Source organism: Lepidochelys kempii, chromosome 7, assembly GCF_965140285.1.
Source record: "Lepidochelys kempii isolate rLepKem1 chromosome 7, rLepKem1.hap1, whole genome shotgun sequence".
NCBI lineage: Eukaryota > Metazoa > Chordata > Testudines > Cheloniidae > Lepidochelys > Lepidochelys kempii.
Genome location: NC_136386.1, coordinates 17,158,703 through 17,171,548, shown reverse-complemented (window position 1 = coordinate 17,171,548; position 12,846 = coordinate 17,158,703). Strand labels below are relative to the sequence as shown.

Here is a 12,846-nt window from a genome sequence, read left to right as displayed (position 1 = left end):
ACACCAGTGGTCATCTAATTCAGTGTCCTGTCTCAAGTAGCACTGGATAATTTAAAGAAAAGCATAAAATCTTCACCTGAAAATATCATACAATTTGAGGTGCTGGGAATTTCTGACTCCAAACAATATGTTTACATCCAAGAATATGAGGATACTTACATCTTATACTGTACCATTTATCTTATGCATATGAAATCTTAATTAAGTCATCCTGAATTTAAAATTGCTTTCTCCACTACCTGACACACAAATGTAGACTTTCCAGTCACATTATAAGAGAGAAAATATCATTCAAAGTTAAAATTGATTAGTAAATAAAGAGCAGAGTGTCAGGGAATAATTGCATTTGATGTTCTGTACAGCAGTCACCTACAAATCAAGTTTTTCAGAGGAATACATTGTTATAGAAACAACTTGTATTACTTCTCTCCTTATCTTTTTACTTTTGTAGTTTAAAGTTTTGGCTCAATTTGGCTTATTGATTTAGTTGTACTTTACTTGACCTTACAGATCAGTCTGTGTTCTTTTCAAGTGCCATTTGTACTGACTCTAACATAAACCTATAACTTCTATAATTAGCTTAGAACTGATAAGTCCCACACATTCACTGAGAATTTAAAATAGTTTTGTTGTCAAAACCAATTATACCAGGAGAGTTAAAACTAATGTTTCTTTTGTACAGCCACTCTCCAAAGGTACATGTTAACAAGCTGTGCTACACCATCATGCTTAGTTGGGCAGCAGATGATGTATGAACATTGTCAACTATCTTGAACCCTAAAAACCCACAAGCACTTCAGTTAAGGACAGCTGTGATTGTTAGAAGCTGCTTAAAGTTCAACAACAAGTGACACATTATTCTCAGAAGGAACTAGCCAGTGCCACGTTCAGGGACATTGTACGAAATATATCTTCAAAAAAGGATGTTTTTTCTACTAAGATGATGTATGAATGGATACTAGTTTCATTGAGAGAGTTACTCTAATTCCACCCAAATCAACAAGAGATTAGCATATACTGTAATAGATAAACTATAATATAAATCAATTATGTTTATAAATTATATGTAAAGAAGTCAATATGTGGATACCTCAGTCAAGAACTAAACAGCCTCAAAAACCTGTTAAGCCTATTAAATATAAGCATATACCAGTTTCACCAAAAACATAACAAGCCCCATAACAAATCAAACTATAATAATTCACGAAACACATGTAGCAGATCAGATATTAAATAGCAAGCAAAAAAAATGGTCAACTGTGTAAATGGCAGTCTGAACGACATGTAAATTAACCAAGTTAATGTAATAGCTCACGCACGAGAGATGGTCTCCAGATAGGTTTTTAAATAAAATTTTCAGTACAGCCTCCTCCCTCTCTGGCCTTCCTTAAACCCCACACTTCCCCCTTCCAGTCTGTTAAAACACAGCTGTTGAGATCATCCTTCTCAGTCATTGTTTTACTACAGCATTACTTATGATATAATTTTTCTCTGCTTTAGTGGCATATCTTTGTCAGAAAGAGAGCAGATCACACACGCCCAATTGATGATATGTTTGTGCTTGTTAGTAAAAGAATAAGCCCACACAATGAAAGTCACAACTCTACACAGAACATCACTTCCTGGTAAGGATAAAATGTTGAGGGACTTTTGTCCTGACCCAACTCCTTTTATTAAAGTTAAGAGAACTGCATGGCTGATCTTCCACACAGTATGTTCAAGAGGAAATTACTGACAGGAAATCATTAGTGTTCATATGAAGACCTGTTTCAGACAAATAGCTACCAGACTGATTTCTGCACAGATCGCAGATTTTGTACGTAAAGAAAAAAGTTTGGTGGCAAGTCTCGTTACTGTGCCTCTAACAGCCCAGTATTCATGAATATCTGTGGAAGCTGGGCAGAACAAGAACAAAGAGCCATTGGATACAATCTGTTGAGATAACAGGCAAACTGTAATATTCTGGTTTTGTGATCATATTGCTCTCTAGGCTCAGATAGAGGATAAGGGGCCAACTACTGGATAGCTAGGAAGATCTCCTTTAGCTCAAGAGGTAGAGGCCTATTGTTTTACGAGCACCATCTTCTCTGTTAGAAGTAAGATTAAGCTAATAAATGTCTGTTGTCTGCAGTGTATGGATTCAAAGAATGACGTGTTTTTAGCTTTGCAGTTCTCATTAGCTTTAAACCCCATGACTTCAAACTTTTGACAATACTATTTGAGATCAGCTAGTTTTTATATCAGTTTGCTTAAGTCTTTTCAAAGAACAGTTTAAACAACACATTTAGCCATCCCTTCACATGTCAACTATAGACTCCGTTCATCACAGCTCAGACAATATTTGAGCATTGCTATTCTGAACATTGCAATTGCTAATTAAGAACACAGTTATGAACAATAAAGAAATGGACCCAATATTGTTTAAAGTTGCTTGTAGTACTTACTTCTTGTTTCTCCTACAAATGCCTCACTGGTGGAAACTGTACCAGGGATACACTCACAATGTGCATCCCCTTCCTGCTGAGATAACATCCCCTTTCTCAGCTAGCACTACACCCCTTTGTGGCTGTGACGGCTGTCATGGAGTCCATTGCAGAGAGGAGACAGTGGTCAAGCTGAGCTGTTGCAATCTTCCCACTGAAGACTTTTGCTGCTGGGGACTCTGCATCCTACTAGTGTAACCCAACTCTGAGACTAGTCTTAAATTGCAAATCTTAGTAAGACAAAAAACTTCTGAATTCTAAAGAACCATTTTTTGTTACCTTGACAGTGAAAACTTCAAGTAACTGAAGTATCAGCCTGCCGAACTTAATGTCCATACTGATGCCCACACAAAAATGTGTTGTGTTATTGATATTTTTAGACATACTTTAACAGATCATGTGACTTTCTGTATCAGATTTTAGTGATGCAATTTTTTTGTTGTAGCACGTTTACTGCAGGTGTAAAATAAATCATTTGAATGGGGACCTGAACTACCCACTTGCCCACTCACCTAAGCGGAGAAGACATTTTGCCTGTATGAGTAGGCTGAGCTGGGTCAGAGTCTGTGATTCTGGGGTCTATGGGGAGGAAAGGAGCAGAATGGATAAAGTCCCACTTCTCCTTTAATGGAAGGGGAAGTTGGGAGTAGAGCAGCCTAGACACTGTTAGCTCTTTATGAGGCAAGGAGAAAAGTGGTTGTATCTGCTACTTTTTTTAAAGAAGATGGGACAGAGAAGACAGAGCAAAGCAGTCCTTGAGCCACTTTTCACCAGATATTGAGAGGCAGTGAGGATAAAACTGGCCTCTGTGCTGCTGCTCCTTTAAGAGGATGGAGGGGGAGTGCAAAGCAGAGGACTCAGGAGGACAAGAGGAAGTGGGAGGCTGGGATTCTACAAATGCAATAGGAAGGCATCCAGCAGGAGAAATTTTGCAAAGCTCACACTATAGAACCCCCTTTTCACACTCACAAATGGATGCAGTTATGCAATACATCTCCAAAGCTGCAATCACATTCCTAAGCACAATTAAAGTAATCTAAAACTCAAAACTTCACTTAGTCTTGCTCATTGTAGTGGTGAACAAAAGTTTTCTGTTTTTTTCACAGTGCTCATGGATGAGGAAAACACAGTTTAAGGAATTTAATAAGGGGAAATAGGTAACCTGAAGACACAGCTAATGACTGAATTTGAACGGACTCCCTGTACACACATAATTTTGGAAAATATATCATTTTTGGACATGCTGTCTCTGTATCGATTAATGCCTCACTTCTTACTGTGCATTGCTCCACTGTGTAAATAAAATGGGAAGAGAAGAATTCATTTTTGTTTGTTGGTTTGATTAGGGAAAAAGAAAGCACCTACGCCTAGATTCTCAAAGATGTTTAGGTGCCTAACTCCCGTTGATTTCAATAAGAGTTAGGTGCCTAAATACCTTTGCAGATCTGGGCTTTCATGTTTGGGTTGAAGAGTTACAGCAACAACTGCAAACACTAGGCCAAACTCTCAGGTGGAGCAAATTAGTGTAGGCCCACTGATTTCAACAGAGCTATGCCAGTCTGTTTAATTCATAAATTGCACCTTAGAATTGCATCATAAATTGCACCTTAGAATTGATTACTGAGAGTAGCATAGTTCGAGGTTGTCCAACTTGCTCTTGTTTGCATAAGCATCTTTATTTTTAATGTAATGGTACCTTTTCCTCAGCTGACTTGTTTCCTATCTTTGTGTGGGAGAAAACATGTCAAGTCAATTGCTTGTAGGTTTTAGAACAACAACAAAAGGAGGTTGGGTTTTATCTAAAGCCTAGTGAAGTCAACAGGAGTCTTTTAATTCAGTTTAATGGGCTTTGGATCAAGCACATGGATTAGATCCCAGGTTTTGATGCCTATTCTGCAGAACTTAAATGCGTCAGATTCAGTCCTGGGTATTAGCAGAATGTGCTCCACTAATTTTAATGGAATTGGCTTATGCCAGGACTGTATGTTGCTCTGGATGATTTAGAATTGTATTCTTTGTGAAGCAGAAGACTCAGCAGGACAACTGTTCACTCTCCTTAGTGCTGAACTCCAGAAGTGCAAACATGTACAATAATTGCCATGTTTATTTTTTGTTCACAGATGCTAAGTTTCTCTCTCATACTCAAAATAACTTACTTAAGAGCCATCATTTCAGGTAGCATGACAGCTACCCCATTCACCATACTGGAAAGGTACAACTGAAACAGACACAACAATGAAATTAATAGTTCAACTGATTCCTGTTGCTCATCTGCCAATTTATCAAATGAATGGCCCACCAAGTAATTGGAAGAAAAGTAAGGTTATATTCTGCTACACGTAACAGTAATATATTTTATATAGCTAGCTCTTTTTTGGTCTATTCGGACTGTAATTTATAGCTGCAGTGACTCCTGATATATCAGTCTAACAGTTCATTTTCACCTACCTTTTCAGCTGACTGTGCAGTACCAAAAAATATTGGAATGAAGGCAAGCCATACTATACAGGTAGTATACATAGTGAATCCAATGGGTTTAGCTTCATTAAAATTCTCTGGGACACCCCGAGTCTTGATGGCATACACAGTACATGTAACCATTAGGAGAATGCTATACCCCAAGGAGCAAATGATTTGTAGATCCGTAATGTCACATTTGAGAACTCCTCTGGCTTGGTCAGGGTCCATAGTCTTCTGCTCATCATAATCTATGATGATGTTGGGTGGGTCAACTGCAAACCAAATGAAAACCCCTAGAAGCTGAATTGATATTAAACTTGAAGTAATCGCCAGCTGTGATGTTGGGCTTATAAGCCGAGGTGCTGTCACTGACTTTTTGCCCTGTTCAAATATGCGGTAGATGCGGTTTGTTTTAGTTAAAAGGGCTGCATAACTGATGCACATCCCCAAGCCCAAGAAGATACGTCGGAAGGAGCACACTGCAACATCTGGTTTGGCAATCATCAGGAAAGTAATTATATAACAAAGAAATATTCCAGTCAACAGGACATAGCTGAGTTCCCTTCCAGAAGCCCGGACGATGGGAGTGTCATTATATCTAATGAAGGTCGCCATTACAAAAATGGTGGCAATAATTCCAAGCATAGCCAAGAAGACTGGTATGACGGCCCATGGAGAGTGCCATTCCAATTTCACAATGGGTATAGGGCGGCATCCAGTGCGGTTCTCATTAGGTCGCTCATTATATGAGCAGAGCAAACATGTCACCTCATCAGCTTGGTACTGGTACCCATCACAGAGCTCACAGTGCCAACAGCATGGCATCCCTTTAACCATCTTCTTCCTTTCACCTGGTTTACAAGGCAGACTGCAGACAGATGATGGGATCTCACGTATTCCTTTACCCCATTGCATGTCTTCAATCTGTGAAATGAGAAATGTGAAATACAAAGAGGGGGGTTATTTGTATGTTAGTGTCAGGTATTGCTAGGGAATTGAACTGAGTTGTTACTTAGCCAAAAAAATCAAGCAAGCAATAAAAACACAGATGGCTTCATGTGTTTTAGCGGGAATTGAATACGTAAAAGAATAAATGGACACAAATCAGATGTCAAGAATTATAACATTCATAAACCAGTCAGAGAACACTTCAATCTTTCTGGTCACGCGATTACAGACATGAAAGTTGTGATATTACAACAAAAAAACTTCAAATCCAGACTCCAGCGAGAAACTGTTGAATTGGAATTCATTTGCAAATTGGATACAATTAACTTAGGCTTGAATAGAGACTGGGAGTGGCTAAGTCATTATGCAAGGTAACCTATTTCCCCTTGTTTTTTCCTACACCCCCCCTCAGATGTTCTTGTTAAACCCTGGATTTATGCTGGAAATGGCCCACCTTGATTATCATACACATTGTAAGGAGAGTGGTCACTTTAGATAAGCTATTACCAGCAGGAGAGTGGGTTTGTGGGGGGGGGGGGGGGGGGTGAGAAAACCTGGATTTGTGCTGGAAATGGCCCAACTTGATTATCATACACATTGTAAGGAGAGTGATCACTTTAGATAAGCTATTAGCAGCAGGAGAGTGGGGTGGGAGGAGGTGTTTTTTCATGCTTTGTGTGTATATAAAAAAGATCTTCTACACTTTCCACAGTATGCATCTGATGAAGTGAGCTGTAGCTCACGAAAGCTTATGCTCAAATAAATTGGTTAGTCTCTAAGGTGCCACAAGTACTCCTTTTCTTTTTGCAAATACAGACTAACACGGCTGCTACTCTGAAACCTGTCTCTAGCCTTGCACTCTTCCATATCTCTGGGCTGGTGAACAAAGGTTTCAAGTACTAGACAAGATACAAACTGTAAACATCTTCAAAATATGCCAAAGCAGAACCAGAAATGACCACTTTATAGGTCCTAACAGACCTAATGTGAATTTATCAGACCACATTCTGATCTTAGTGCCACAAAGGACCACGAGTTCTACCACAGATGCAACCACGAGATGGGAGAGGGCTCTGAGTTACTAAAGAGAATTCTTTCCAAAGTGTCTGGCTGAGGGATCTTGCCTACATGCACAGGATCTAACTGATCACCATATTTGGGGTCAAAAAGGAATTTCCCCCTGGGTTAGATTTGCGGAGACCCTGGGTTGCTGTTTTATTTTTTTGTTTGTTTTTTTTGCCTTCCTCTGCAGCATGAGGGAGGGTCACTTGCAGGTTTAAACTAGTGTAAATTGTCAATTATCTATAACTTTAAGTCTTTAAATCATGACTTAAGGACTTCAATAACTCAGCCAGACACCAGGTTAGGGGTCTATTACAGGAATGGGTAAGTGAGGTTCTGTGGCCTGCAATGTACAGGAGGTCAGACTAGATGATCATGATGGTCCCTTCTGACCTTAAAGACAATGAGTTAGCTTTTTGTGACTATTAATATATATAGGAAAGCTACGGTTTGGAAGTCTTACATGAAGGGTTAGGTCATACTTTCCTGATTTAATTCAAAATTGGTCCTGGCTCAACTTCATTTAATATATTTAAAAAAATTTAAAAAATCACATGCCGCTCCAAATGTTTAATCTTCTTGCTATGCTACCAAGGGACACTGCTGAGAATGTTAGAAAAATAATCCCACAATAATAGATATTCCAAAGGTCTGGCACTGTATTAGAAACTTCATTAACCTTCAATATACACAATTTATACACAACTCTGCTGAGTTAAAGGTGCATAATTTATAGAAGCCAAAAGAATATTGACTCCAGTAGTTTAAATGAATAAATATAATTATTTAATTATAATAATAAAGACAAAGTGGTCTCACTGAAAAGCTGGGCACCAGGTGCCAGGAACTACAGAGTTCTAATCCCAATTCTGCTACCGATTCGTCAGATCAACCAAGGCAAGTCACTTACACTCCTTGGGCCAAATAGCCAGGTGATGTAAGTGGTGGTGTAAATTACATAAATTGTAGTAAAGTGGTGAGTGTCTAAGTTACACGCTGAGAAGTCAGAATGAATTGTTGCAGAAGGAAAAGGAAGCAAGAGGGAAATATAAGTGCTGGAACAATTTGTATTGTGGGGGTGCTGAGAGCCATTCAACCAAACTGTAAACCCTGTATATGACAGAAACCGCTTCAAGCCAGGAGGTTTGGTAGCAGCCCCAGCATCCCTAGTTCCAGCACCTATGATAAGAAGTTGAAATGGGATAGGATTTTTAACTCTACAAATCACATAAAAGACAAGACCCCTTAAAAAAAAGACCCTAAAAGAGCAATGAAAAACATAGAATCATAGAATCTTAGGGTTGGAAGAGACCTCAGGAGGTCATCTAGTCCAAACCCCTGCTTTAAGCAGGACCAACTCTAACTAAATCACCCAGCCAAGGCTTTGTCAAGCTGGGCCTTAAAAACCTCCAAGGATGGAGATTCTATCACCTCCCTAGGTAACCCATTCCAGTGCTTCACCGCCCTCCTAGTGAAATAGTGTTTCCTAATATCCAACCTAGGCCTCCCTCACTGCAACTTGAGACCATTACTCCTTGTTCTGTCATCTGGTACCACTGAGAACAGCTGAGATCCATCCTCTTTGGAATCCTGCTGCAGGTAGTTGAAGGATGCTATCAAATCCCCCCTCATTCTTCTCTTCTGCAGACTAAATAACCCCAGTTCCCTCAGCCTCTCCTTGTAAGTCATGTGCCCGAATCCCCTAATCATTTACGTTGCCCTCTGCTGGATGTTCTCCAATTTGTCCACATCCCTTCTGTAGTGGGGGGGACAAAAACTGGACTCAACACTCCATGTGTGGCCTCAACAGTGCCTAATAGAGGGGAATAATCACTTCCCTCGATCTGCTGGCAATGCTCCTACTAATAAAGCCCAATATGCCGTTGGCCTTCTTGGCAATGAGGCCACACTGCTGACTCATTTCCAGCTTATCATCCACTGTAATCCCCAGGTCCTTTTCTGCAGAACTACCGCTCAGCCAGTCAGTCCCCAGTCTGTAGCGGTGCATGGGATTCTTCCTTCCTAAATGCAGGACTCTGCACTTGTCCTTGCTGAACCTCATCAGATTTCTTTTGGTCCAGTCGTCCAACATGATGAAAAATAGAGGAGATGTTGTCTGTCTTAAGCTTCACATAGTTATACACCCATTTGGTTGTATTATAACCATTTCATAGGTAGGCAGACTGAGAAGGAGAGATCTTAAACTAACTTATTTAAGGTTGCACCACAAGAAAGTTGTGAGACCGAATTTACGCATTCTGATTCCCATCTTCCCCATTCTAACTACCATACAGAGTTTCATAGATCTCATATTTCTATTCTAACCTAATCTGCAGTAGTTGAGGGATTTGTACTAATTTTCTGTGTGCTAAAATATCAAGGAACCATACAACTGAATCCTTAATACATTATCATACTTTTCTTCTATTATAAGCTTATAATGGGTGAATTTCCATATTCTCAAAAGTATTCTATAGCATGGCCTGATATTTGGGACAGCCTAAAGGTATCTCATTTTGTGCATATACTATGTGCAAAGAGAGATAAACAGATGATCAGGCAAAACTATGGAAAGTCCTTTATTTGTTGACTGGGTATACACCATGATAGCTCAATATCATTGGCCTCAAAGATTTGTTAGTGTTCTTTTGCTTCTGGCTAAAAAATTAAGAATGAAAATCTGCCTCTCAAATATGCCACCTGACATAGAAGGCTGTCATAGTGAGATTACAGATCTGATTGTAGCTACAGACACTTTCCCCACAAAGAAAAGACCATATCTGAGATATGTTTGTCTTTAAAGTAACTTATTGGTTTATAACTTCTTAAAGAAACCCAAACAACAACAAAATGTTTGTTTATATATTACATATTGTCTATACTTTAGGTCTTAGGTATTTCTAAGGTTATCAGCTTGTTTTCCAAGAGATGGTAAATTATGAGGAGGTTTATTATTATTATTATTATTATTATTATTTATTCTCTCAACTGCCTTGAATCTAATTTTGGTTTTGAAATCCTGCATCTGAAAGAGAATTCTGCTACCACAGTAATTTCCATTTGTCAAATCATATTTGATTACTGCTTGCACTTGCATTATTTACAAAACTGGTAGCTCTTTTTATGCCACACTTCGAATATTTTTTATTAATTGCAGATAGGATCATACCCAGGTAAGATGCAGTATTTTCAAAATAGTTCACCTGAAAACATGTGCTTCTGAGGCTTCTTTTAAAGAGGTGAACTGAAATGCTATTTAAATAATCAAATTGGTTGAGAACCTAAACAGTACTCAAGGACCCTTATAATTTACAAATGGACAGTCTTTTTTAAAAAAAAAACAAAATATTTTTTAAATCTGTTCTTCCTTCACATAGCTGACATAACCAAAACTCAAGGTTTTGCTTCTCTTCTTTCAGTTAACGACACTGCTAAAGTCAAAAGCAGCTTAAGCAATGCAAGGTGGTTAGATGTTAGAGAGAGCTTCTCAGCTGTTACTGAAGAAATACAAAAACTGTGTCTTGGCCAGAGAAAAAGCTTTTCATTTCACTGTTACAAAGAAATGTCATTATTTCTTTTATTTGCCTGTCCCTTGGGGCTCCTCATTCAGGCCAAACACCCATCAAAGTCAAGGGGAGTTTTGCTTGTGTAAGGCCTGCAGGGCTAGATTCTTTCTTTTCATGTTTCGAAGGGGTGGAAGCTTCCACTGCATTTTTAACAGTTGAGTATTATTTCTTTCAGGCCCCACTCTGCTGCTGATGGCAAGCTAATTGATAGGAAAGACACATCCGCAATTAGAGTTGAAACAAACAAACAAGATACGTTGGAGAAGAGTCAACATGGCTTCTGTGAAGGGAAATCATGCCTCACCAATGTATTAGAATTCTCTGAGGGGGTCAACAAGCATACGGACAAGGGTGATCTAGTTGATATAGTGTACCTGGACTTTTAGAAAGCCTTTGACAAGGTCCCTCACCAAAGATTCTTAAGTAAACTAAGCAGTCATGGGATAAGAGGGAAGGTCCTTTTGTGGATCAATAACTGGTTAAAAGATAGGAAACAAAAGGTAGGAATAAATAGTTCAATAAACTGTTCAATATTTTCATAAATGTTCTGGAAAAGGAGCTAAACAGTGAGATGGCAAAATTTGCCGACAAATTACTAAAGATAGTTAAGTCCAAAGCTGATTGTGAAGAGTTACAAAGGGGTCTCACAAAACTGGGTAACTGAGCAGATAAAACTCAATGCTGATAAATGCAAAGTAAGACACTTTAGAAAACATAATCGCAACTATACATAAAAAATGATGGGCTTTAAATTAAGTGTTACCACTCAAAGATCTTTGAGGGTAATTCTCTGAAAACATCTGCTTAATGTGCAGTGGCAGTCAAAAAAGCTAACAGAATGTCAGGAACCACTAGGAAAGAGATAGATAATAACAGAAAAATCATAATGCCACTATATAAATGCATGGTATGCTCACACCTTGAATAATGCATGCAGTTCTGGTCGCCATATCTCAAAAAAATATATTAGAATTGGGAAAAGTACAGACAAGGACAACAAAAATTATTAGGGGTATGGAACAGATTCCATATGAGGAGAGGTTAAGAAGATTGGGCCTTAGAAAAGATACAACTAAGGCAGTATATGATAGAGGCTGATACAATCATGAATGATGTAGTGGAAGTGAATATTTACTCCTTCACATAACACAAGAACCAGGGGTCACCCAATTAAATTAATAGGCAGAAGGTTTAAAACAAACAAAAGGAACGCTTCTTCACACAATGCCCAGTTAACCAGTGGAACTTGTTGTCAGGAGATGTTGTGAAGGCTAAAAGTGTAAGTACTTCACACAACACACATTCAACTTAAGGAACACATTGTCGTGTGGTATTGTGAAGGCCACAAGTATAACTGGGATCAAAAAAAGAATTAGATAAGTTCATGGAGGACAGGTTGATCAATGGGTTGTTATCCAAGAAGGTCAGGATGCAACCCCATACTCTGGGTGTCCCTAAACCTCTGACTGCCAAAAGCTGGGACTGGACAATGGGGAATGGATCACTCAATTTCCCTGTTCAGTGCATTCCCTCCAAAGCTTTTGGCACTAGCCACTGTTGGAAGAAAGGATACTGGGCTAGACAGACCATTGGTTTGACCCAGTGTGGCCATTCTCATGCAGTGATACAATCTGGAAGAAAACAAAGCGTCAGATTGTCCCATGACAAGTACAAACTGAACCCACTTCATCCAGGAGCCTATTTCTCAAATGGGCCAACTCCCAACATAGTAAAGTATTTTGTGAGGAGAACAACTACAAAGTGAGAGTGTATGTTAACAGCACCCTGCCATTTCCTCCAATCTGAGTGCCTGAAAATATCTTTCTTAATCACATCCATACCAAAGAGGTTTACAATTTGTGGAGGCAATGTGGCCTAGACAACAGAATAACAAACTTGGACTCAGGGGATTGGAATTCTCATCCTGGATCTGCCACTGGCCTGTTGGGTGATTTTCAGCACATCATTTCTCCTCTGAGTGTTGCAAAACTCTGGCTATCTAACACAAAAGCTATTTGATGGCATATGCCATACTTAAACCACTATTCTGTAGCAAAGCAGTGGTTCTTGTGTAGATGCTTGTGATGGTGTGTATGTTTTAAAAGAGACAGGGTGTCTACACTTGTAGCACAAAGATGGAGCTGAATCCACTGTATCAGAGGTTCATTGTTTATAATTCAGAAGCATTTCTCTGACATCCCTACCTTGATTCAGATACTTAAAATGGGGAGAGAATTGTTGTGTTGAAATCAGAAGGGCACCAGATGTTACTACAGCACCTTGTTCTAGGAACACCTGGTACAAGTTCTTTAGCACTTATTACTGTT

At 39.0% G+C, this 12,846-nt stretch overlaps 1 protein-coding gene across 6 annotated transcripts in view; it reads right to left on the bottom strand.

Annotated features, from left to right (window-relative positions):
- GRM7 (glutamate metabotropic receptor 7) overlaps positions 1-12,846 on the bottom strand; it is a 538,026-nt gene that overhangs the window by 121,165 nt on the left and 404,015 nt on the right. For 5 of the 6 annotated variants that reach the window (XM_078853573.1, XM_073351194.2, XM_078853572.1 and 2 more), the window contains exon 8: positions 4,932-5,867. The exons of the other annotated variant lie outside the window; for it this stretch is intronic. In XM_078853573.1, the coding sequence (XP_078709699.1) occupies positions 4,932-5,867 (936 nt within the window). The remainder of the gene's footprint in view (positions 1-4,931; positions 5,868-12,846) is intronic. 6 annotated transcript variants of the gene reach the window in all.